Genomic DNA, 27,949 nt, shown 5'->3' with positions numbered 1-27,949 from the left:
CCGTGCAGTTCCCCCTGTGCTAATCTTGTGCCTGGCCTTCTTGGCCTTCAAACTGGAGACAGCTCTGGGTCTTACATGGTAGCTTGTTCCCCATCAGTAGAGACAAGAGACACAGCGGTAGGGTGGTATTTTTTCTGTGTTGTGCCTACCTCTCCACTATGAACTGGACCAAGATCTATTCAGTTTACACTGTGCAAGACACTGAACAGCTCACAGATGCTAATTACTCTGTCAGTCACTGTAAACTGGCATAGAAGGAGTTTGGCTCCACTCCTGATAGTCAAGCGCCTGAGCTGTCCAGTTCTCACTAAAAAGTGCTGTTTATTACTTAAGGCAGAGTGTTGGCTAAGGCTGCCTCTCGGTTTTCTTAACTCCTGGACTTAATGGGTCTATGTTACTTTGCCCAAGTAATTCAATAATTATTAGACGTTGTCCTAGCAACCTCACAGTCAGAGCTCACACACAAAACAAGTGCACTCACTCACGCCTGTTAACATCCTCACCCTTTCAGGAAAAAACCAATCCGATAAAATGAGCACCACAGTGCTTGCTGTTTTAGTACGGAGGGGTTGTTTTAATAACCGTTTCTTGCCAATCTGATGGTGTAGTTTGGAAAACACCATCCACTGGATGTGAGGGTAAAAATCACATTAACTAACAGAGCTTTACAAAGAAACAGAGTAAGTGGAGATAAGTGAGTATGCGTGGAAGCCATTCCAGGTTGGCCTCTCGTTATGCTAAAACGTCTCTTTTCTGCCCTAAAATAGAGGTGGAATAAAACAGATTGGGCTGCCTCCAATCTTGGCTGAGAGCGCTGGCTAGGGCATTAAAACAGTCTCCAAAATTGTCCCTGTTGTAGGGCAGTACCATGTCCTAACAAGACTTCATGTTGCCATAGGGTTAGACAAGAGTTGCAGCCCCTAGTAAAGGTGCAAAGGAGGTTGTCATCTGAGTTATGTGCTCTGTTTACCTCTTCTCAGTGCTGTCTTGGATACATGCGTAGTTCCTGCCATGGCATTAGGTTATCCACTGTGCAGTCACTCTGGCTATTTGTGGCACACACTATAATTCAGACCTGCTATTAGATTTCCTGTAAGATATTTAGTAGCTCAGAGTCCTATAAGAAGCAGGTTGACTACAGCCTTTTATAGGACCCCCCCCCACACCACCTTGTGCCATAGTGTGGGGTGATGTGATCACTCTTCTCCCTAACCCCACTCCCAATTTTCCTTTTTCTCTGCCCTGGAGGGGGAATATGAAGGAAAATGTGAAAAATGGTTCTTCATCATGTGTCACGTATGTCGTAATGCCCAAGTGTGGTCAGTTTTTCTCCTTGGTGGAAATAGGCAGAAAAGAGCAGCAGATGAAGGAGTAAATAATAGCCAGGAGAGAGTTGAAGTACATTAATCTGAAAAAGAGAGCACCCTCCTGGTTTTTTGGCGGACGTGGCTGGCACAATCCTCCACAAATCAAACAGGCTTTCCTGCTCTGCCTCCCTCCACCCTTAAAGGTCTGAATGAAGAGCCCATCACTGCAATGTTCTCAGAATAGGTTTGGTCAACTGATTGTCCCCTGTGTCTGGGACATAGGTACCAGTAGGAATTTAGGAGGACTGAGAAGGAAAGGATGCGGGGTGGGGGCTGGATTTTCAAATTCTGTACTTTTTGTTCTGCTATAAACAGCATCACAACGTATTCTGGGAGATTAAAAAAAAATCCTGATCCTCCTGTTCTTCATCCTTGTTTCTTCTTTGGGGTTTGCAGAATATTATCTGGCTATCAGTGGAGGGAAGCCAAACCTGGCAGCATGTACCTGTTTGGAGCTGTCATGAGCAGGTCTGCAGATGGGGCAGCTGCCTTGGGGCCCAGCAATAAAAAAGGGCTCAGGGCTCCCAGCCTCTGCTACAGTGGAAAAGGCAGCAGCCAGGGCCCTAGGCTCTTCAAATCACAATGGAGCCCTGGATGGTGCCGAAGGTTTTGCTGAGGGAAATTAGCTTAGCTCTGCCTTTTCTGCCTGAGACCCTGCCTCTTCCAAGGTCTAGAGCTGAGCCCTTCCAACTCAAGTCTGTTGGTCACCCTGGTTGTGAGTATTAGGCTTTATCCTTAAAAGTGAATGTCCTTAGATTCCATTCCTGCTTTTACTAAAGTTGCATTTTTCAAGACTGTTTTTCTTCCTTACAAGTACAAGTTCCCAGAAAACACTGGAAATGCTTGTTTGCAAATGTAACGTGTAACCCACACGCCATGGTTCACTGTTCCATGTAGTGGCACGTAGACCACTTTCACAAGAGTCTGGGGAAGAAAATGGAGGAGCTAGAACTACTGGGGTCAGAGGTCAAACCAGTTATTGTTGGAATTAGAGGAACATTCTAAAGTAGCAGGTCAGACTGGAATACAGGCATTGGAGGGTGTGCTTAGGAAAGGTCGAAGTAAGGTGAAGGTGTGGTGGGGAGCACCCTACATTACTTCAGCGTTAAACAATTTAAAGAAAAGTGATAGCATGTGGGTCAAAATGGCTTTGGGGAAAGATTGTCAGAAGACGTTAAAGTCTGATAGAGGATGTATCCTGGAAGAGCCGGTAGTAAGAAGTAACTGGATCATGTGATCACAAGTCGATTCAGTTTAATTTAAATGAAAAGATAAAGCAAAACTGGAACAGTGGACTAGAGCTCCACTGGCTCTGTGACCCGAGCGCTGCATGCTCCAGCCACGATCTGGGCTCTGACGCTTGGTAACACATGCTTAGCTTGCAGTGTAGACAAGCCCTCATTTTAAAAATTTACCTGTGATTTTGATTTCGGGATTACTCAACAGCCACATTCCCGCTAATCTTTTCCATCCATATGTGAAATAAATTTTTCCATGTGCACTTAGGCATGTGGGAACATACACCACCAATAGAGAGAGAAAAAAAAAAACTAGCTTGAGGCACTCTGGGTGGCATTGGTTGTTGTCTGTCCTTGCCTTTGGCCCCAAAAACAGCCTGTCATGAACTCCATCATCTGGAATTATCTACAATAGTGGTAGAGTCACCTGTAAGCGTTTACTGCCATTTCACTGAAGTGTCATTGACGTTGTCACTTCACTGTGCTAGTATATTTCTTTTGTCCATCTTAGGGGCTGATTTTAATGTTTTGAAACCTCTGCAGCCTCCTCCAAGCAGAGCCTATTGGAGCCCATATAATTTCAGACCAGGTCAAGCAGAAGCATATCTGTATTAGCTGTCTTGTATTTTAATAATACTTTGTGTGTGTGCAGTACTTTTAATTCAAGGGGCTCAATGCGTTGCAATCATTACCTAGTTTCACAAAATCCTTGACCTATTATATCCATTCTACAGATAAGCAAGCAGAGGCAGGGAGGCTTCAGTGATTTGCCCAATTAGTCAGCTGTAGATCTTGGAAGAGAAGCCAGTAATTCTTACTCTATAGCTCTTGCCCAAAGAAGTGGACTTCAATCCCTACTATTTACACTGGAAAAGCAAATACTTCCTTTGCATGCATATTTCTGCAAGAGGGGCTGAAATGAGGACTGCTTGTCAGTATTTAATTTCATGCAAGGAGCTCATTCAATCAGTAATTTTAAAAGATGAATAACCTGAGTTTCCAACTGTGATGAATACAAATGTTGATGCTGAATTTTTTGTTTTGCATTTTTCATTATGTACCATCACACCTTTAAAACAAGAGTAACTGAAATTAATATTTAACTGTTGCAGTTACAAGGTAATTCCATGTTGATGACTTTTTAAAAAAAGAAACTCTCCGCGGCAGACCACTTCTACATTGTGCAGGAAGTGGGAAAACAAAGTCATCCAGTGAGTGTTATAAATAAGAGCTAAAGCCCAAGTGACTACTGCAGCTCTGATGCACAAGCAGGGTCATACTGTCTGCAGAATCTTAAAACTGAGTTGCAGTTCTGTGAATAGCCCAGTATAGGTTCTGCTTCTTCTGCAATATAGAGTTGCTTAACTCAGTCTTGTATGACCCTGATTTTTTGGGGGATCCTGAGAGCTACCACAGGATAAATAGTTAAAAACAATATCTTGACCTGATTCAGCTTCCCAGCTCTCCGTCTCCCCCAACAGACGTCCTCTGTTTAGCGCCCACAAATGACCTTTATGTTTCTCCCAAAGTATCTTTATATTTATGGTTCGTGCTTCAGACTGGCCTGATCTAATGCTTAAATTGTGGCTGTACTCTAGCTGGTAACTCTAAAAATATTCCATATTTATATTTCTAACTAGCAGGTCGAAATTGCTTAGTAATATAGAATGCTAGGGCTGGAAGGAACTTCAGGAGGTCATCAAGTCCAGCTATAGCAGGATCATCCCTAACTAAATCATCCCATCCAGGGCTTTGTCGAGCTAGGGCTCAGAAATCTCCAGGGATGGAGATTCCACCACCTCTCAAGGTAACGCTTTCCAGTGCTTCACCAGCCTCCTTGTGAGATAGTTTTTCCTCATATCTGACCTATATCCCCGACTCTCTAACTTGAGACCGTTGCTCCTTGTTCTACCATCCGTCACTACTGAGAACAGCCCCTCTCCATCATCTTTAGAATCTATAGAAAATGAGATGGATTTTCTATGCGATATGTCACAGATTCAGCATGGGATCTTGGAATCCAGCTGCGTTCTTTATACCCCATACATCATCACCAATAACACAGCTAGAATTCAATTTTGTTAGTGCAAGAGAAGAAATAAGTTTCAGATCATTCTCATATATTTATGATGGTTGTACAGGGCTAATAGGTTTTAAAAAGTGCTGTCAAAACCAAATAATTTCAGGATGAAATTCTACTCTCCCAATATGTTCGCAAAACTTATGTTGACCTAAGGAGTAGTTGTACACTTATGTTGGAATTCAGAATTTGTCCCAAGTCATTTAAGTGAGCAAGCAACATAACGTAGACAGTGAGAAGGAAACAGTGACTGGAAAAGCAAGAGCGAGTTTGAAGGCAATGGATAAGATCTGGAAAAGTAAGGAGATTAGACAAAGCTGAGCACCTTGAAAACTTGTGTATTCAGCAGCATATTGTGCTCTGTTAAACACAGGTGATAATGAAAGATTCAAAGAGAAGAATATTAGTGGTTGAGAGGAGTTGTTACAGAAAGATCCTGAGAATAGGACGGATGCAGGTCAACAATGAGGAATTATATGGGAAGATACAGCTGAAAGATACATTACTGCAGAAGGTTATACAACACACGTTACAGCTATTCAGACGTATCTGCAGAGTGAACGATGAATGAAAAATCAAGACCCTGGTATTAGGCATAATGGACGGTTCAAATAGGAGAGGCAGACCCCACAGAGAATGAGTAGATGATGTAGTAGATTGGTGTGGAGCTAGTCTACAGAAACTCAGCCACTCTGCACTGGGCAGGGAAAGATGGAAGGAAATAGTCAGAGGCATCAGACACCAATGGGTGCTGAGCCCATGGTTGATGATGATGGTGATGATTAAAGTGAGCGTGTGTGCCTCTGAACTTAAATATACTCATGGAGGAGATTGTTAAATAAGCAGGCATGTGGTTGTGGAGGTGGGGCGGGTGGCAGAGGGGAGTCTGTTAACCCATTACTGGGCTTTAACTGGCTACAGGCAAATCAGATGTAAAAACATTTTGGGTCAATTATCAGCTTCTCCCATTTGATGAAGGATGTTGCTACTGAAGATAAGGCATTGCCAGATGGATCTGTAGGGGAGTCACATTTTAGATTGAACCAAAAGGAGGCCAACTAAGTGTCCTTGTGCCCCTATTTATTTCTCTGCAGTCAGTAACATATTTTGGCAGAACTGCTAAGCCAAACCCACAGAAAACAGATCAATTTTTAAGGAATCCCTTTCCTGTTTACCAATCCACATAACTAAGGCTGCTTCTACACTCACCCCCTTCCATCAGAGGTGGCATGATAATGAGGCAATTTGAAATAGGTCAATGAGAGTAAGGGAATGCTGAAGTGGGGTGCTTATTTCGAAGCTGCCCCCATCTACACTGTCAAGCTGTATTATGTTAATGAGGCACTGAACATGTACGTTAGCACCTCATTAGGCTGCTTTGAATTGCCTCATTACCATGGCACCTCCGATGGGAGGGGGTGTGTATAAAGCAGCCTAAGTGCAAAACTGACCAGCTACTGACTTTGTGCTGAATTCTCCTTTTAAGTATGCCTGTCCAATACAATTTTAGATTGATGGGTTTGGCTGATTTAACCCTGAGAAGAAGTGAGATTTTTAAAAAAGAAAAAAAAATCTGTGCTTTCTTACAAAACAATGGAGACCTTCTTTAAGGAGAACACTGCTTTTGTATAGCAAGATCATGTGATTTTTTTTTAAACTGCGTGCAAACTACAAGGCAGTGCAGTTAAAAAGTAATGAAAGAGGCTCTTATAAAAGATAACTGACTTGTTTAGCTGTAAATATAGTTAGAGGAGGAATCATGGATTATTTAGTGAATAATAGTGGCTGCTTACATGCATATTTTAAATTGGGAAATATAGAATTCATACTTTTCAATAGCTTTGGTGTCATTTATAAAGATATAAAATCAATAAAGAAATAATGTGAAAATCCCATTTGTTTGTCCACCTATGTTTTTACCTCTTGAGCTGGTATTTCATTTGCACTGTTGATTTGTAAACACTCACCTGCCTTCCTTCTTCCAGAACTAAATATCCCTTCTGCATATCTTGGCAGATTAATTCTTTGAGAAATTTACCCTGATCTAAGCAACCTTAATACTTTCTTTTGCTCATTGGTAACATTTGTCGTGGATATTTTTTTAACTTAATATTTTTTGTTTTTTAAAGTAAAGCAGGAGAAGGTCTTTAAGTCTATGCCTCTGCCAATTTCGGAATGTTTCTTTGCAGTATATTCTCCGTAACTTCAAGTTTCACAGATATCAAGTACTGCTTTCTCTGGGAAATCTATTGTAACAGATTTTTCTTGATACAATAAATTTTAATTTGAATGGAGACAATGGCTACGTCTACACGTGAAGCCAACATTGAAATAGCTTATTTCGATGTAGCAACATCAAAATAGGCTATTTCGATGAGTAACGTCTACATGTCCTCCAGGGCTGGCAACGTCGATGTTCAACTTCGACGTTGCGCGGCACCACATCGAAGTAGGCGCTGCGAGGGAACGTCTACACGCCAAAGTAGCACACATTGAAATAAGGGTGCCAGGCACAGCTGCAGACAGAGTCACAGGGCGGACTCAACAGCAAGCCGCTCCCTTAAAGGGCCCCTCCCAGACACAGTTGCACTAAACAACACAAGATACACAGAGCCGACAACTGGTTGCAGACCCTGTGCCTGCAGCATGGATCCCCAGCTGCCGCAGCAGCAGCCAGAAGCCCTGGGCTAAGGGCTGCTGCCCACGGTGACCATAGAGCCCCGCAGGGGCTGGAGAGAGAGCATCTCTCAACCCCCTCAGCTGATGGCCGCCATGGCGGACCCCGCTATTTCGAAGTTGCGGGACGCGCAACGACTACATGGTCCCTACTTTGACGTTGAACGTCGAAGTAGGGCTCTATTCCTATCCCCTCATGGGGTTAGCGACTTCGACGTCTCACCGCCTAGCGGCACACATCTTTAAATTCATTTAATGAAAAACAGAAGCAGCCCACTTCGTAGGTTTTGTTGACATGTAGTTTTGAGGCTCAGCCAATGGTGGCAACAGGTTTTTTTCAATATGTATTTTACATAATCCTGTCCTATGCCATGTTTAAATCATTCGAGAGGTATTTCAGTTGCTTTTTCATGCTACTGTGAGGTATTTTAAGACGTGAAAAAGCGAGAGGCTTTTAGACCACAAAACCAAGAGTCTTGTTTTGGGAGGGCAAAAGGGAAATTACAAGCCTTCATTTGAGGAGAGAGATATTTAAGGCTGTTTGATCAAAAGGAAATACCCAGTATCTGAAAAACATACCAGCTTTATGAAACAGTGTATGCAGTGGGTGCTGTTTTTAGTGCACAGAATGAAAAGTCTGGCACTAGGGTGGTACAGTAAACTCTGTTTAACCAGCATTTTATGATTTGGAAGTCTCAAATAACCGGCATTTTAGCCATAAGTAAATTTTAGTTATGTTTTCCATAAGTACAGTATAGTGAAAGTAAAAACAAATAAATACAGCAAATATCGTATAGGTTTACAGTGTACAATACTGCTGTTGTTGGTCAATAAAGTACTCCACATACATTCTTGTTTGTTTCTTAATAGCTAATCTTGCATTTCTTTAGTGTTATGCATTGCTAGGTGTATCTCTCTATTATCTATGATTGAATACCGGCAACCTCCCTGTCCCAGGGCTGCTGGATATGAAAGAGTTTACTGCACATCTGTTTTTCTGCTGTGAGGGCTTTTCCCATCTCTTTGATATTGGCACAAATACATATTAATGTTTTAGCGTTCTTCATTTTTACGACTGATATTTGATTTAAAATCCCCACCTTCTTCCCCTATGCGTTAAGTGTCAACACTAAACCAGACATTCTGATAAGGAATGTTTTGCTTTTTGCAAGGCAGAGAGAGAGAGAGAGCGTGAAAGGTTGTGCAGCTGATTCCATGTGAACCACAAAACCATGTACCAGAAGATTCCGAGAACATCTGCCTAGGGAGATCAGAACTGATGTGCCAGGTTAAGAGTCCCTTTTTGTTAATATAAGCAGAAGCTCCTTTTCCTTTCACAGAGGGAATAAAATGGAGCTTCGATTGTGCGTACTCCTGCCCATATTAAGTGTGCTGGCCCTCGGTCAATCTGATGCATAGATAATGTCATCATACTGTTGACAGTTTTCAGTATTTTTGCATTTACTTTGAAGCCAACTTCTGCTACCTATGATTTTTCATGGTTTTGCCTTGATTAAAAGGTGTGCCTTAAACCTGACAGTAGCATACAATTAAAAAGGCAGCTTATGTGAAAGCCTAAGGAAGATGATATCTAGAGCTCACATCTATTCCTTTCTTAATTCAGGTAATTAGGGTGGAGATGGCTGCATACCAGTGCCTGCTTCAGCAAGAATGACTGCAACACAGATTGTCAAAACACTGGCTACTGGAAATATTCCTTCCAAATAAAAGCATATTGAAAATAGATTAAGGGCATTTTGGGGAAATTAATGTTGAACTAGGAAGCAGAGATGCTGTAAGAAAGCCTTCCCTAAAGCAATTTATGGAACAGTGTGTGTTTTTGCAATCAGGATGAACTTTTATGTGAATTAAGTAGTGTGTGAATCTTAAACTTACTTTCTCTGCTGGCCAACATTTATTTTGCTTTTCCTCTCTCTCCTGCAGGTGATTTCATTGTGTGGGAGCCTCAGATCCTGTCCTTTGCTTGACTTTATGTCACCTGATAACAAAAACTTTCACTCCCAGCCCAGCTATATCAATGCATCTCAGTCTTTACTCACAGCACTTCTGCTTAGTCCAGCTCTGAGTTGATCATAAACAGTCTTCCCAAAGTTCCCTTTGTCTGAGTTTAAAAGGGGATCTCTGGAAGCGAAAGGCTAGTAAATGAAACAAATACGCTACCTCTGCATCATCATCCCACACAAAGAGTAGCTGGTGTTTACAGGTGTCCATTGGTTTCTCCTTTGCCATTCATAATCTAATATCTAGCCTTGACTTTTTCTGGTAGAAGTCCTTCCTCGAATAGTATGTGCCTATTTCTGAAAGAGGTGTCAGTCTCTAACTTTACTGCAAAGACAAACAAGAGGCAGTAAGTTGTAATATCTTCGTATTTGCTCACGCTTTGGCAATTTCCAGTTGTGAATGAGCTAAAGAACTGTCAGATGATTGAGAGCATGAGCTGGATTCAGACTGAGGTTCTGTTCAGTCTTCTAAAACACTTCATATGTTTCCCAGTTTCCTTTGCCAGCAGGCCTTGTTGTCCAGCCGGATCTGTTTTCTCAGTAAAACGCTGACAATTTCCCCTAAAGGGGCAGGAGGAAAAATAGAACTGTTCAGTCACAAAGACATCCTGTCTCGCTCTGAAAGAAGATCCTTGTGCTTAATTAAGTTCATAAATTAGCTGGTGCTGTAACACCATCACTTTAACATAAAATGGATGTAATATAATCTCATTGGTTCTTTTTGTCATGGTAATGGATCCTAACCACCAATTAATTTGCCCTTGTACGCTTTCAATTCAGCTGCATTATGGTTGCAAAGAAGCTGATGTGCAGACACAGTTGACAAGGGAGTGCTAAGCTATGAAATTATCAATAGCCTAAGAACCACTGCCAATTGCTTGCTTTTTTTTCCTTTTAATGGTTTGCTCCCTTCCCTGTTGTCTGCTCTTATATTCTGAGTTCATTATCCAGCTAATGCCTCTGCAGCTGTGCTCACATCAAACACTTGTTGTTGGTGACAGAAGTGAGTAATGCTAATGCCAGCCATTTTTTAAATGGACTACATACTTGCCAGGAGTTGCACCATGTTCCTGAGAATTGTGGCAGATTAGGCCCAGAGGATCATCTTTTTTAAAGTACATTCTTCTCGTTAATAATCCTCCCCACTTTTAGTTTAAAGGTTGATGGAGAGAGGCTCTATGTGTATGTGTTTTCTTACATGAGCAGTGAGTGTTCTGAAGAGAGATGGCTGGCTGCCTATGGAGAGGAAGAAATTAAAGCGAACAAAATAAGTTGTTAATTTTAGCTGTGATTTCTGCCGCTCCCCCACTTTTTAAGAAACATTTTCGATAGGCTTTGGATTCCCATCCACTTTGTGTTGTGATTTGACAGGCTTTTAGTAGAGCAATTCATAACACTTTTAAAGGTTCAATAACCGTGAATTTGTTCAGTATGCAATCTAATAGCATCACTCTTTTTTGGTATCGTTGTGGATCATCTCTCTCCACACCTACCCCCCCTAGTGAGCATTGGCTGATAAGGGCTTGTGCAAAATGGGTCAAAAGCACTCAGAATAGACAAAGTCAAGACCGAACTTAAACTCAATAAATGAAATGCGCAAAGGCATTGAGAATGTTCCAGGCTATGCTAATTTGCCGTCTTATCGGTTGCTTGGGCAGCTGCCCTGTGGAGATTCACATGCTACTCAACTGATTAACAAAGCCCCCACAATGCCCTCAGCTGGCAGTGTGTATTTCTGTTGGTGGGGCACATCTGCATATGTCTTGATGCACGTCACAAAATGTATTCTGCTCATATGTGGAAAAAGTTAGAGTGAATATTGCCTCTGATACCCCGTTTCATTGAAGAGTCAAGCCAACTAATATTCTGCTGTCGCATTGTTAAACTGACTACGTAGGCTTCAGAGAAGAAACTTGTGGCAGACTGGCTTGTATCCAGCATGTTTTGCAATTGACAAAACGTATGCATCTGTGGCCTTAATTTTGTATGGTATAGAGTATTTTTTCTGGTTTTTTGTCATGAGACCCTACCCTGTTTCACATCTTATACAATTATTGTATAACTGACCTCAGGTAGGCTCAAACCTGGGACCTCTAGAGCTCAGTGCTGGCACCTCTACAGTTTGAGATAAAGGCCACCTGGCTCTCACCTTATGCTTTTAGAGGGCACATTCTTTCTCTGTGAAGTGGTCTGGGTACCACTGCATGGAACAGTGAGCCACACAGAGCAAAGAAATTAGGATAAAACTCACCCCAGTTCGGGGTATGTCAGGGAGTGAAGATCTTATCATAGGGCTTGAATGAGCCTGAGACCAGACATGGCCTACTGCAGGAATATGAATTCCACTACAGAGCATTGCTGAAGTATCATAACATATTAAGAGAAGGTCTAGGGTTTGATTCAAAGACTACTGAAGTTGACAGAGAGGCTGTAATTAACTTCAGTGGTCCGTGGATCAGATTATTAATGGACTGAGATCTAGGGCATATCTACACTTAACCAGAGATCAAGGCTCCGAAAATCAATCTTCTGGGTGTTAATTTAATGGGTCTAGCAGGGACACGCTACATTGACTGCTCGTCGCTCCCCCTCAACTCCATACTCCACAGAGTCTCAAGGAGCAAGGGAATTTGATGGGAAGTTTTCTCCAATTGACATCTCATTGTGGGGATACTGATTTGTTGACTCCAGACATGTTGTTGACATAGCTTGAATTGTATAGCTCAAGTTGACTTTCTCCCTAAGTGTAGACCTGCCCTTTGAGCTAGCATGTCTGAGTTCTAGTCCCAGGTCTGACATCAGCTTGTCATGTATCCTTAATATCTCCAACTAGGTCTATACTACAGGAAAAATAATCACTTTAAGATATGAAGCTCCAGCTGTGAAAATTGCATAGCTGGAGTGAGCATATTTTACATAGATTTTTTGCTGCCATCTCCACAGCAAGAGTTCAGGGGGAAGAACTCTTCCATCTACTTCCCTTATTCCTCATGACTGCGTGGAGTACTGGGCTTAATGGTGCCCTGTTAGTTTGATTTAGCACAGCCCCACTAACCGTGCTAAATCAAACCCCAGAAGATGAACTGCCAACGTGTCCATCTTCCAGTAAGTATAGGTATGTCCTTTGTCCCACTTCCTCCTGGAGTAACATGGAATATTTTGATAATTCATTAGCACTAGCTGGAAATATGTCTCTTTCCCCCTGAAACCATTGACTTTCTGGGAGGAGGGGGGACCCAAACTGCTACCGTGGAATACTTTTCATCCAACACCAAAATAACGAAAGATTCTGGTGTGCAGCTCGAAAGCTTTTGGTTTTTCAGGTTATTGATGAAAAATCAAAATTTTCTGCAGAAAGAAGTTTTGTTTTGTTTTTTTGGTGGGGGAAAAAGATAGTTTTGTTAAAAACACAATATGCTGAAAAATAGTTTTGCTAAAATGTTTATATTGTACAGCACTTTGAAAATATAAAACACTACATGAGTACATGGCCTTATTCAGAAAGAGAGGTAGGCATATTCGTACCTTCGGAAAAGTAGTACAATAATAATTTGTTTAGTGTGTTCCATCCATTAGTCTCAAATTGATTTAGGGAGGTATTATTATCCATTATTATCCCTAAATTCTGTCACTGGTGTGCGCAGGTGTTAATTCTTTGTATTTTGCATGAACTGTTTCAATATGAAAGAAAGAACCATGGTAGAACTTCTTCGCCTCCTGCATACCTGAACCCTAAAATAAATACTTCTAGTTTTGTGTTAGAATTTACAGCTATGCAACAAAAAATATTAAACAGGCAATGAATTTTCTTCTAGAGCACGTGTGTTAAAGGAAAGACCATTATGTCCATCACCAGATAGTACTTTGAAAAACGATTTTGTTTCCTTCATGTTGTGAATCGGTTACTGGTAATGGCAACTTTCAGGATTTAGCTGTTGCAGCCTGACCATACAGATAGCCCTTCTTTACTCGTGTTTGCAAAACAGTACTTTCTCTTTGAGCTTAACATTACATTACCTGGGGCATATCAGATATACAGGTGGCGGGGAGGGGAAGGTTGAGTGTAATCATTAGCTCAGAGCAACTGAATTTATTAGAGGCCAGAATATCTTTCACTTATGTGGGGCAAATTATTCCTTCCAAGGCTATACAGGTGTATTTTTGCCCCCCTTGATTGGTTGTGCCAGGCCAGAGGAGGCCGATCTTTTGAAAATGTAGATCTGGGCTGATTCTCCACTCTGAGCTCTGTTTGGATGCAATGGAGATAAAGGGGCAAATGAGAGCTGTGTATGTTATGTTTGTGGCTCCTGATCCTAAGCAGCGAGACCCTAATGCAAGTGTAAGTTGCAAAGGAGAAGTTGTGCCTTACACTACTGTGATGAGGTCCTAGAGAAACCATACACAAGCAGGGGGGTTTCATGGAGTTCTTGCCTCCTGGTCATGATACTTGAGGGTGAGGATAGTTAATACCGGAGACAGTTTTTCCTCTTTCGTCTGTTTTACCCAGCAGAGAGTGTGTCTATAAGGGATAATGCTCCACTGGCCATGTCCAGCCACACGAAGACCACTTTCCAGCACTTGGGTGTTGCAAAGTGGACTCAATGGACCAGATTGTCCAGCCGAAAATGTGCAGAACATGTTTTCCTGAGAAGTTTGGTCACACCCAGGTGACTATAATAATGAGATGAGAGCTGTAGAGTCTAGGAGGATTTTAGTTTTCTGCATAACCATGGGGCAATAGTGGAGATTTTGTAAGACTTCCTTCCTAACTCTTGAAGCTACTCCTGAAAACTGTAGCTGTTTCTAAATAAAATAAAACGATAGTGGATTGTGTGTGAGAGCAAATGTCCCATCAAAAGAAAGGTACCTAGAGGGATATATCAATTTTCTTAGCAATGAGCACAATATGTTGATAATAGATGCACCTTAAATCTTGTGTATTAGAGAAACCACTAACGAAGAAAGAGGCTAATAGGATGCCAGACCCTGATTTACAAACCCTTCCCTCTTCAAATGCAGTATGGTTTTCTGTTGACACATGCAACCATTCCATTAATAATCGACATCTGTGATGGGGTTTGAAAGCATTTAATTCAACACTAAATCTACCACTTAGCTTGATTTTTCAGTCCCACCGATAGCCTTTTGGACAGACATAGAGCAGGGGCACTAGTTATTCAGTAGAAAATATCGGAAGGGTAGCCGTGTTAGTCTGGATCTGTAACAGCAACGAAGGGTCCTGTGGCACCTTATAGACTAACAGAAAAGTTTTGAGCATGAGCTTTCATGAGCACAGACTCACTTCATCAGATGCAAGTGAGTCTGTGCTCATGAAAGCTCATGCTCAAAACTTTTCTGTTAGTCTATAAGGTGCCACAGGACCCGTCAGTAGAAAATGTGACTTCAAAGAAAGTAGGTGGAATAAGTCAGGATATTTTGGATCTAGGCTGTGGTGTGAAGGAACAAGACACAACTGTTAGTCCTGAAATCAGAGGCCTTACATCTGTGCATCTCCATTGACTTCAGCATAATACGCTCCAGTTCTTCTTTAGTTTTCTTTCTTTCTTTTATTTTTTTCTTTAAAACCTTATACTCTGGGTGGAGCAAAAGTCATCTACAAGTCTCCTCTGCTTCACTCTGTCTCAGGACAAAAAATCTAGATGACCCCAGGAGTACCCCAGTTGTTGTCCTTCAGTCTCAGTAGATCGTCTCCATGTTGTGCAAAGTCTTCCTCTTCTGCATTTTCCTTGCGGGTTCCATTTCAGAGCTTGACAGACTAAGCTGGATGATGGCTTTCTGAGAGTGTGGCCTGGCCATCCCCACTTTCTTCTCTTGATTTGAACATCAGGTGGTTCTTGTCCTGCTCTGTTCCAAAGCTCCTCATTTGTGACCAGGTGTTGCGATTTGATGTGAAGGGTGTACCTCAGGCATCTGTTTATGAATGTCTGTAGCTTGTGACTTGAAGACTTTTTAGAATGCCAGGTCACACGTCCTTACAAGAGCACACTGTCTTCACATTTGTGTTGAAGATCCACAGTTTCATCCTCACAGATACCGTGAACTCCATTTGGGACAAAGAGTCTTGAATGCAGCTGTTGCTTTCCCTGTTCTGGCATTGACATTCTTGTCTGTTCCTTAGTCTCTGCTTAGAATATGCCCCACGTAGATGAACTGCTCCACATCTTCCAGGTCATCCCCTCTTTAGATTAATTGGAGGAATAATCATCCCATGTCATGGGAGTGGGGTGAGAGCAGAGTCTCTAAGGAGAGGTCTGATTTGGGGAGGAAGAGTCAGCCTCTGCACCCCTTTTGAGTGCATGTGTATGCATGATGTGTGAGGAAAGGACTGAAGGTTTGATGAGTCTGGGCCCCATTTAGTCCATGCCCTCCTATAACCAACGATGGGGTGCTGATGCCACAGTGTTGTTTAGTTGTGCAGATAATAAATAACTTGTGTCCCCACTACTGCTAGGCAATAGAAGACTTCCACCGTGGAAGGGATCTACACTGACAAACCATCCCACAATGATTATTCCCTTGAATAGGTACGTTCTGATTAATTAGATTTTCATCATGCCTCCCAGCTTTTTCAGTAAACTACCGTGCAAAGGGCTAGCAACCGAGTGACGGCAGTACATTCATTCCAGACTTCCAAGATGACTTCTAAATATTACGAAATGAGGCTTTCCATAGAGTGGATCAATAAAAATAAATTTTCTTTCTTTTTTTGACATCAGAGGATGACTGCTGCATTTACAGATTTGTGATTGGGAGTAGGTGCAGCCTAGTCCCTCTATCACTCAAGTACACTTTTGTGCTACTATACATTTACTGCAGATGAAACTCCTCAGCATTGCTAGAGCCTGGTTAGCAAAGCAGAGAAAGCTATGCAAGCTATATCGCACGGGAATGTGAAAAAGTAAGCCAAAAAGAAAAAACGAGAGGGCAAATCAATGTGAAAGGCATCTTGAAGACTGTGAAAATGCAGGGATGACCTAGTGATGTTATAAAAGGGAAGAGAAGATGGACTACACTTAAGAAGACATGGTCTATGTCTGCATGACTGCATTAAGTTGTCCTAAGGTATGCAACTCCAGCTATGAGAATAATGTAGCTGGAGTTGATGTACATTAGGTTGAGTTACTGCAGGATCTACATCACAGGGACATGGGGGAATGGTGTTGATGGGGGCATCTTTCCTATTGATTACCATGTTCTTTTCATCAGGAGTGGAGAACTGGGGTTGACTGGAGAGCAATATGCAGTCTGTTTGATGGGTCTTCACTAGACCCACTAAATCATCCACTGGTGCATTGATCTTGGAGTGTCAATCCTGGCTGATCTGTAGATGTGGTTGTAGTTACTGATGTAGTAAGGACTACTGTTGAAGACACTGTTGTGGTAGCACTTGTTTGACAATGGTAACACAATCCGTGGGCTACTGGCTTCTCTACTCTTGATATTTAAGGATGCTTTTGTTCCCTGCTGAATAACTATGTTGCTACATAAAACCTGGGGTAGAAACCTAGCTTTGCCACCACTGCATTTTAAGGTGCCATATAAAGTATTTTTTTAAAAGGCAAATTTTGTTTTAAGTGAGAAACCCTTGTATCTTGCATAAATGTCTCATGCATATGAATGAAAATCAATAGCTTGGGATAACTAAAGTGCAGCCCAATGATAAATGAGAGTGAGGGATTTTGTAATGTCATTTTTAACATGGAGGTACATCCTGTATAGATGATGGCAATGCAGTGCTAGCATCCTTCCATCCTAGTGGATGTGGAATGTACTTTCATCAAGATGCCTTTTTGCATGCTGGAGTCATGGACTCTGTCGCCTAGATGTATGTATTATATCAGGGCAGCTGTTTTGAGGTTCATTTTATTTATGTAGAATAACTGTATACTTTGATTTACTAACATGGACCTCTGTTGACAACATTTGACTACCCTCTGGCTGCTACACTGAGAGAGCCTGAAGCTTAGCGGGTTTGTTTTGTAGGAATGGAATGGTGATAAAAGTGATTTTTTTATGCAGTCAGGTATTGATATAGAACACAGCATGGGGATGCTGAGTATATTATAGAGCTGATTCATTGATGGACAAATTCCATTTAGTGAAATTACCATTCACATGTAAGCTATTTTTATGCTAGAAGTAATTAATTGAATATTGAGTTCCTTAGAAAATCATTTGCAAAGTTTCTTCCAGCAGATTTGATCCTGTCCTGTGAGACATATGGATGAGGGGGTGAAATTTTGTCTCAAAACCATGCTTGGGATAATTATTTAAACCAGTAAATGTCTGCAAGACTTGAGCTATGTCACGTAAATGTTAGAGAGGGACAGTAGGTGGACTGGCAGTGTAGTAGGAGGAATAGAGAAAACAGGATATAGATGGGGGTGCGGGGAGGCAGTGATTTGAAACTTTAGATACAGCATCTGGGAATGAGATCAAAATTGGGAAATAAAACCATTGCTTTTTATTTGTGCAGGCTCCAAATCAAACACCAGGTTGGGAAGATAATCAGAAGTACAGCATACAATAAAGAAGGGGCATTTGGGCTGAAAATCTTTCTGCTACAATTTTACTCATTTCTAATTATACCTTTTTTGCTTGCAGAGTGGAATTTTCAAAGGGTCACATAGGAGTTTGATAAAGAATGCTTACAGAAAGTCAGTGGATGCCAAAATCCTTCATGTTCCTCCAAAAATACCATTACCAATTCGTGTGCTGTTATTTTTTCATGCACTTCCACAGTTGTAGGTCACTGTTATTAGCATTCTTCAGAGTTTACTCAGGAAAGAGGCATGTCATGAACATGAAAGAAAGCTCTAAAGCCGTGGAATATTTTGGACTGCCAATTCAGAGTTCCCTCTCCTGCAGCTATTTGCAAAAAGTTAATATCCTGGTTTAGAGATTCTAATTTCGGCGACTGTGAGTCATATTTTTTGTTTCTGGCTTTTGTGTTCCCACCAATTCTTTTTTCTGTTTTATTTCTCACTATGCACCAAACTGGAAGGGCTCCCTACAAGCTATTCAGGGTAAATACATAACATAAGATGGAATGAACATACGGTTAAAATGTCCAGTTGACCTCAGACAGCAGTTGGCATTTTCAAATGCCCCACTGCCGCCCGAGATTCCTGTGAGAGACTGAGAAAAGAAATCAGTCCATACAAAAATAACTGCTTTGCAAGATACAAAGAGATCCTAGAATAGCATGTGTTTATTCAACACTCTTACTTGCCAAAGAGACCTAGGGAAAGCATAGGCTCTGTGGCTGCATCACTGGAACAGTTGGACAATATATATATATATAGAGAGAGATAGATCTTATAGAGCTGGAAGGGACCTCAGGAGGTTATTGAGTCCAGTTCCCTGCCTTCTTAGCAGGGCCCAACCACCATTCCTTCTTTAATCTATTTACCCCAAATCTCTAAGTGGTCCCCTCAAGAATTGAGCTCTAAATGCTGGGTGTAGCAGACTAATGCTCAAACCACTGAGCTATCCGTCCCCTGTAAAAGTCAAGCAATATGTCAGAGTAGATTTTAAAAGGAAAAAGAAAGAAAAGCATCTTGACACGGAGCAGGCCGTTTACTTGTGTGTTGCTTATACAGCAGATAAGTATGTACATAAGCATGACATATTCCACAACCCTAAAACGTAACCTCTGTTTCATGAAGAGGTTTGCTATAATGATTCTTACTGAAAATATAAGACTTAGCAGAGAATAGCTTCATCAACTTGGACCAAAATCAACCCTGATGCAACTCCAGTTGAAGAGAGTTGTGTAAATCTGTTGAAATGGGATAATTTTCCATTTAATGTAAGACATAGCTTCATTAATTATTGTTGTTTTAATTGGTCAGTTTGATAAGCACCAAGAGTGTTTCTGTGCTAATCAGGACACACATGAAAGCCAGTACCTGGCCCAAGCAACTTACTGTAACAACTTCCAAGACGAAAGTTAGCTTGAGAAATTGTGCTCCTTACTCTAAATTTTTTAAATAAAATAACCAAACGGAAATAGCTCTCATTTCTGAGAACCTTATTGATTTATATTTTATACTGTCATTAGTGCAGTGAACTAAATGTCTAATGTGGAAATACTTTGTGGTGACGCAGCTGTCTTTAAGATTAATGAAAACTGCATTATTTCAAAATGAGTTCAATCACAAAAAAAGTACATAAACCCAATACACAATAGAGAGGGAAATGCTTTTAATTACACATTCATAAGTATCCCAAGTTCTGTAGTACTGGTATTCTAACTATTAAAGACTCACTGGTAGATAAAAGGTCTTTCATATAATAAAAGTTTTCTTGTAACTCATTCTGAAACTGCAGAATGTTTGGCAGCAAGGCAGCTTGGTGAGGGGTTGACGACAGAGCTGAGGCAGGAAGTCAAGTGTCTTATTTCAACATTAGCTACTGGCTTGCCGGAGTAAGCCAATTTACTTCTCTACGCCTTGGTTTAACAATCTGTAGTGTGGTAGCCTCCTGTGCAAAGTGCTTTGACAGCCTCTCTTGGGAGGTGCCAGGTAAAGGCAGAGGAGTTTTAGAAAGTATAAAAATATCGACAGGGCCAGACGAATACCCAGAGACCAGCTACTCCAAGATCGGCCCAAAAAAGCCAAGAACAGAACACCACTGGTCATCACCTACAGCCCCCAACTCAGACCACTGCAACAAATTATTAAAGACCTACAACCTATCCTTAATCAGGATGCCACACTCCAGAAGGCCCTGGGTGACATGCCTGTTCTCTCCTACAGACAATCTCCCAACCTCATGAGGATCCTCACTAACAGCCACGCTCTATACCCCAGGAATACCAGTCCTGGAATCTTTCCCTGCAACAAAGCCCACTGCCAGCTTTGTCCATATATCTTCTCTGGAAATACCATCACTGGACCTAACCAGGTTACTCACAGAATCACGGGCAATTTCTCATGCTCTTCTACTAACATCATATATGCCATCGTGTGCCAACAATGCCCAGATGCTTTGTATATTGGGCAGACTTCTAACTCCCTTAGACAAAGGGTCAATGGGCACAAAACAGACATCAAAACACTCCAGATCCACAAACCAGTTATTCAACATTTTAATGGAATGGGGCATTCTGTCAATGACCTGAAGGTATGTGTGTTACTGAAAAGGAATTAGTGCACTGTTTTGGAAAGAGAAACATCTGAGCTGGCTTTTATATTCAAATTCGGCACATTAACACATGGTTTAAATCGTGATGGGAACTTTCTGAGTCACTATAGGGGCTTGTCTGCATACTTGGCTCAATCTAATTCTTGACCTTCCCCCCGCTCCCCTCCACTCTCTGATTTGCTCACCTTGATTATCTTTTTCTGATATCTTTATCTTTTTGTCCTCCTTGCTTACTGTTTTTGGTTCTCTGTGCCTTAAATATTGAGTCTGTTCTGGTCTGGCTATGGTCTGAAGAAGTGGGTCTGTCCCACGAAAGCTCACCTAATAAACGATTTTGCTCGTCTTTAAAGTGCTACTTGACTGCTTTTTGTTTTGATAGTGTATAGACTAGCACGGCTTCCTCTTTGTTACTATAAAAATATATGTATCCTGTCCACTACTGTAAAGACAAATTAATGTACTTCCATTGTATTTACCATGTAAGAATGTGACACTGTGATGGTCCATAGCTCCTTAGCATTGCTTAGGTTTAGCATGAGTAACAGAACAGAAGTGATGAATTTCGGCTTCTAAAAGAAAAGCTCCTTTTTATTAGGCCAAGGGCTGAGAATAGACTTTACCAGAGGTGCCTGGGGCAGAAGAGGTGGAGCCAGCCTTTCAGCATTGCCAGGCACTCACTGCCCAGGGCTCTGGATATTGCCAAAGTAGCGCTGTGGCAGCTGGGAGTCCCAGGCCCTTTTACATCTCCAGAGCAACTGCCCTCTGGGGCCCACTCACCACATCAGTGCGCTTGATTATGCCAGTGGAGGTGGAAGAGATCAAGTTTTTCATGCAGTTGAGAGATGATATGTATACAGTAGACCTCCAACTTACACAGGGTTTGTGTTCTTGCAAACCCACCCACCCCCCATGTAAGTCAAATTTCAGGCAACTTCGGGGAGCCAGGAAACTGACCAGGGCAGCAGCCCTCGACACTTTCCTGGCTCCAGCAAGTGGAGGGGAGCCAGGAACCAAGCTCCCGCCCTGATGAGTTTCCCCGCTCCAACAGCGACAGCTGACAGACTGACTCTTGGCCACCACCTCTGACAGGAGCAGCTGCTGCCCCTGACAGGAGCTGGAAAACCGCTCCTATCGGGGTGGCAAGAGTCAGGCTTCTACCCCTGACAAGAGCCATTTCTTCGTCTCCTGTCGGGGTGACAGCTGCTCCAGTCAATGGCAGCATCTCAGGTGCTGCCACTGACAAGAGCGGGGAACCTCTCCAGTAGGCTGCTGCCCCTGACAGGAGCCAGGAAACTGACCAGAGCAACAGTTCTGGTCAGTTCACCTGCCACTCAGAGTCGTAGTAACCCGAGATGCATGCAACTCGAGTGTGTGTCTCTTGGGGGTCTACTGTATTTGAATTGATCTAGCATAATTTTCCATTAGAGAGCAGAAGCAAATCTATTCACACATTGAATAAACTGTACTTGCCTCCCACATGAGCTCTAAACCTTTATGTGTTACAAAGAATTGGTGTTTCATGTGTTAATTTTTATGATCTGGGATAATAGCCTCTTTTGCTGTGCTATTCTTTGTTTAAACATAGAATATATTTGATATAATAAATTCAAGTAACATAAGAAGTTTTGCTAAAATAGATAAATAAAAAAGGACTAGGGATGGTTTGTCATTTTTATAGAGGAATGACCAATTTTTAGTAAAATATCAGAATAAAGACATTTTAAAAAAAATGCTGATATCCATGCTGGAACTGTGCTAGGAATTAGAGATATAAGTATGTATAAAAACATTCCAATTTTTTCCACATTGTACTCTAAAGGAAATTCTAATTTATCTACTTCAAGGAAATACAGCAAGAAAGGGTTTATCGCTGAATGAGCTTGGACATCAGTAGTGTAAGCCAAACATTTGACCTCTTTTTAAACTGTAGTGGAGAATGTCCTCTTTGTGTGAACAATAATATTGGTTTTGTGATACAGACACTTTCTCACCAGAAAATGGACTGCACCCACTCACTCTTTTAACACAAGTTTCTCTCACCAATGGTGATGACTCCAGCATGGGACAGATGAGATTTGTGTGCAGTTTAGCCAGTAATGGTGCAAGTAAAAGGGGATGCAGGAAATCTTGATATGTGGCATGTTCTCTCCTCCTGTAGACTAACAGGGACTTAGGAGTGTTAGTGAGCCAGTTTTAGAAAACTGAGAGGCAGAGTTAAGAATGGGCAATAATGCATAAGAACAACAAAATGTTGACAAGAGATAATGGCTTGTCCATTAACTCACAAGTTGAAGGGAGGGCATGTTATTCAGGGAGTTAAATTTTATTTTCAAACTATGGAAAAGGGTAACAAGCAAAGGAAAGAAAAGGTACCAAAAGTTATTCAATGCTATCCTTTAACCTATCCCCAAAACTGCTGGTTTGTTTATAATCAGAGGTTGGCATTTGAAACATAACCTGAAAATGAATAAACATCTTGTCTGTTCTGTTGACTTTTCTGTTACATACTAATAAAATATTCCAGATTTTGGACCAGTCCAAGTCTATGATAAGAAACAGTCTGCCATAAGATCACTGTTTGCAGATGCTTTTTTCTTGTCTTTATTCCTTTAAAAAAAAAAAAAAAAAAGCAAACTTTTTTATTGTGATGCTTAAAACCCACAGATATTGCCCCTAACATGATTTGTATAATAATGTAAGGAGTGATTAGTTAGAAGGAGCCAGAAGACGGGTTTCATGGGCCAATGTTGTTTCCTAGAATGCATTATCCCCATGGCCTGGCATATGAGGAAGACCAGACTATCCCCTTTTTTGTCATTCAGACCATGTCTCTCTTAACTCCAAATCATTCCAAAGAATGGAAAAGCTTACTAACTTTGGATAGTTCCCTTTTGGTACAGCAAACCAGAGCTGGGTGGGAACAGGGGCTACAGCCACACAACCAAGTTATTTAGAGATAACAGCTGTTATTTCGAAATAACTTTGCTGTTGTCTATGCTACACACCTAATATTTTAAAATAAATTTGAAATAGTGAGTGCATTATTTTGAAATCAGTAAATCTCATTGCAGGAGTAATAAAGCCTATTTTGAAACAACTATTTTGAAACAGGTACTGTTAAAATGTGGAATAGCGCTTATTTTGAAATAGCTGTTTCAAAATAAGCACCATTCCCTGTTTTAACAACACCTATTTTGAAACAAGAGCTATGCATGCAGACTATGTATTTCAAAATAGCTAAGTGCCATTTTGAAATAATTTTTGTGTGTAGCAGCCCTGTTTTGAAATAGGTTATTTTGAAATAGGACAGCTGTGTAGACGTAGCCAGGCTTAGTAACAACCTCTGAGAACTTCTTACCATAAGAAACAGATCCATTTTGCCATTTTCTCCCTCAAGCACAAACATAATCTCTTAAGGCTCATCAGCCATATTATTTTAGGATTGAATCCTCTGGGCCAGTGTGTTCCTGAGTCTGTCACCTCCCCTTAAGTACAGTATTTCTCTACGATACTGGTGGCTGGTCATAGGCCAGTGACTGCATGTTCTCTAGCTTGCAAGCCTCACTGCATATCCAGGATCAAATGGAACGAGGAACTTGATTTCTCTCTTGGGGCTGAAGCATGAAATCATTCTCTACAATGCATCCCACCTTTGCATTTTTATGAAGTGCTTGTCAAGAGCTGAGTGTTGTACCAAATGTGGCATTTGGTATCTAAACTAGACACACAAAACTGGTCAGACACCAAATACATTGGAAGGCTAGAGGATAACTAAGACTCCAAGTGGTGCACATTCTTTTAGTGCAGTTGTTTCGAATTGACTTAGATCCCATAACAGGCACCGAAACAGTTAAAGAAGTTTTACTGCGCTTCGTTGTCAGAAGAGTTTCACTACAGCTGTAAGGTAGTTCCACCTTATTCTGTGTTGTGATGCTAGTACTTCAAGGAAAAGTATGGAATCAGTAGCTAATAAATTTGAGCACTAGCTGAGTTGAGTTCTGAGGAGGGAAAAGAGTGAAGTTTAAATCAAGACAGTTAAAAGGGCAATGGAAAGCTTAGAGGAAAAGAATCAAAGCAAGCGCTGCAAAAATAATGAGCAACCTCTATTACCTGCGTATCAGCCATTCACATCACCCACAGCCCAGTTGCACAGTGATAGATTGGTTCATGCTGGAGTCCCAACAGAGGCTCCTGAGGCTTGCTGATCATTTATAAGTTTGACAGCTATAGACCAGTGGTGTTTAGCTGCAGACTATGAGTAATAGGTCTTCTAGCTGTCCTGGCAGAAATCCCATTAAATAGGGCATTGATATTTTCCTCAGTAGCCGTTTTCTGATTTCACAAAATAAGTTATACTTAAAACTTTGTTTTTCATTTGTTCTCAGAACAGAGGAGGAGTTACAGGGCCACTGATGGAGGGTGGCTCGGGGGGGGCGGGGGAAGAGGGGTAGTGATTTAAAAAGGGCCAGGGCTCTCAGCTGCTGCTACAGTAGTGGCAGACAGCAACAAATACCCCAGGTCCAGCAGGCAGCCCAGGGATGATAGCTCAGTGGTTTAAGCATTGGCCTGCTAAGCCCAGGGTTATGAGCTCGCTCCGTGAGGGGGCCATTTAGGGATCTGGGGCAAATACATTTAAAAAAAAAAAAACCCTCGTGGCTGGTAATATGTCCTGTGGTGAGTACAGGGGACTGGACTCCATGAGACAGGTATGGTTCCATATTTTATTTATAAATCAGCAGGCCCTGGGGCAGCAGAAGGGCAGTCTAGCAGAGGTTAGCTCCAAGCCCCACCCCTTCTGCCTAAGGCTCCGCCTCCTGCAGGGGCCCAGAGCCAGCTCACCTGCCCAGGAGTTTCAAATGTCTCTCCACAGCCCTGAGGAGTTTGTTTGCAATCTGTGTTAGTCACAGAGCACAGGTAAAATATGTGTTCTAATGTGGCTTGTCGATATTGGACTGAAGAATCTTTTTTGAATAGTAGTTATATAAGTTATGCGATTTGGGGCATGTCAGTTTTAGGGTTTTCCTTATTAATTTTCTTCAGCCAGATACTAGAGTGAAAAGGCTTCTCTGCCATCCTTCAGATAAAGAACTCCTCTGGGCTTCCAATGTGTAAGGCCATTTAGTTAAAACTGTAAACAGGAAATTGTTTTCAGGCGCTGTGGATTGCCGCCCAGAGAATAGCCTTTCGTACTTACACACCAAAATAAAAAGAGGAATGAAAGGCTGGTTACAGATATCATTAATGTCCAGAAATATGATCAACAGCATCTAACAACAATGGGGAAAATAAAACAAAGCAGGTAAGTAGCTGGTGAAAGAAAGCAGCTGTGGGCAGTGAGATGACCTTTGTCACCTAGAATGTAGTCTTCCTGTACAACAAAGCAGCTAGCTTGCCAGCAAAAGAATAATAGAGCAGGGATTAATTGCAAGGGCTAGCCCCTTTTGTCTAAGGAATTGCATATCTGGCCTTGAAAACATTTCTCAAGGTCTCAGTGTTTCATTTTGTAGCTTTGTTTCATGCTGTGAATATTCCCCAGGTGCCTACAATCATTGGACAGCATTGGAATGTCCTTCTCTGTTTGGTTTGTTTGTTTTAGTTGTGTGTTGATAAGTTATCTGATTCTGTCTTGCAGCACTCAAAATCCAAGCCCAACATCACCCCTTTCACCGTCCTGGCCCATGTTCTCTGCGCCATCAAGTCCTATGCCCACCTCCTCTACGTCCAGCGACTCATCCCCCATCAGGTCTGTTGCAGAGTTTGTTCCTGTTTTCTGTTGCTGCTGCAATTATATTTTATTTACTTTTTGTGTGTGTGTCTGTCTTGCTTAATTTCCCCCCAGTGCAGCCCAGCTTTAGCTTCTTATTTTATTTACTAGCTTTCATTGAGCTTCAGCTACCTTCATGAAGCAAGAGCAGAAATTTCCAAACATCCCATGAGCCAAGAGGAATGGTATGAGATGACCTAACATTATCTGTCAAATGTTCCTCTCTCCCAAACTGGGAGAATTTCTCAGTGGTCAGAGCAAGCAACTAGAAATCACAACTCCATAGTCTTATTCCCACTGCTACTGTTGCCTTGCTGTGTCACCTTTATCAAAGTCCTTAACTTACTTCAACCTCAGTTTATCTGTCTCTACAACGGGTAAGAGATGTACTGAACTCCCAAGAACTGTTAAATGCCCATCCCCCACCCCCGAGCCCACTAGTCTTTATCACATCTACAGTTTAATGGGTGCAAATTACTGAATGCAGCTATGAAATGTAGACATATGTTTAATTGTGTCTGCATCACCTCTGGGCATGAGACATCACATGAGCTTGAAGGAAGGTGTAAAAATCTTACCCTGTGAGGTGGAAGAATATGGTATTAAATAATGCTCTACCAAGGTTATTTGCAAAGTGCCTAGCATCATGGTGCATCCAAGTCCTGAAAATTGCTGCATGGTTTTAATTGCTAAAATAGCCATTTTCTTTTTTGCAGATGTACCATCTTCTATAGCCCTGACAACTTTGAGTATTCTAGTTAGCTTCTGGGATTAGTGTATTTTGACTGTATTTTGCCATGGATAGCAGGAATGTGCCCCTCTTCAGTGTAAACCTGTGCACTGAATGTGTGTTGTATTATGGCAGGTGGGGAAATGCAAAGAATATTCACCTTGCAAAAGAAATGAAATTGGATGCAGCATCGTTTGATATATTTGCATCCTATTCGTATGGGCGTGGATGCTAGAAGCTGTTAGATTGTCCCACAGATCAATTATCTGTACTATACTTCCTTTCCCCCTGCCCATTCTCCCTATGCTACATTAGGCAAGGTGATTGGTTGGTTAGCCACAGCTCCAGTCTGCTTTGCTGTGCTGCATCAATACCTTAATAACTAACACTCATCAGTAGGCAGAGCCCCATCCCATCACTGGCAACTGCACTGCTGCAGTATGTAACCCAGAGGTGGCAATAGCCGTTCGCTAATAATTTGCAATATGACCTCCAGAAAACTGCCCTCTGAGCAGGCCCCTTCACTTCCATTAGTTCATAAAATCTGCGATAAAAAGCCATATTACTTCCATTTTCCTGCATCCTTTAATTAGTATTCATTAGTGCATAAATGTTGCAGAGCAGCATGAAGAGAGATGTCTCTCCCATCTCAGGGAGAGATGCAGAGCTTGGATGCTGCTCCTTATAGGAAAAAAAAATTAAACTACCCTCACCCGCAGCTTACAAATGCCTCATTTAACTCCTGTCTGTCCAGCAGGTTTATTTATTTGTTTTGATGGGTGCCTGCTAAGACCTAACAGTGGGGTAATATCAGCTAAGTCGCCCCTCTTCTGAGAGGACGACTCCCTTGTTCTATAAATTGTACAAGGGCACATTGGGAAAACTCCACTGAGTGCTTTCCTGG

General features: G+C 41.7%; 1 protein-coding gene across 10 annotated transcripts in view; it reads left to right on the top strand.

Annotated features, from left to right (window-relative positions):
• The window catches only part of ARHGAP26 (Rho GTPase activating protein 26), a 544,666-nt gene that overhangs the window by 503,443 nt on the left and 13,274 nt on the right, over positions 1–27,949 (top strand). For all 10 annotated transcript variants that reach the window (XM_075009638.1, XM_075009641.1, XM_075009639.1 and 7 more), the window contains one exon: positions 26,184–26,294. In XM_075009638.1, coding sequence (XP_074865739.1) covers positions 26,184–26,294 — 111 coding nt within the window. The remainder of the gene's footprint in view (positions 1–26,183; positions 26,295–27,949) is intronic.

The sequence above is a fragment of the Carettochelys insculpta genome, chromosome 15 (genome assembly GCF_033958435.1).
Source record: "Carettochelys insculpta isolate YL-2023 chromosome 15, ASM3395843v1, whole genome shotgun sequence".
In the NCBI taxonomy this organism is placed as follows: domain Eukaryota; kingdom Metazoa; phylum Chordata; order Testudines; family Carettochelyidae; genus Carettochelys; species Carettochelys insculpta.
This window is presented reverse-complemented; position numbering and strand designations above follow the sequence as displayed.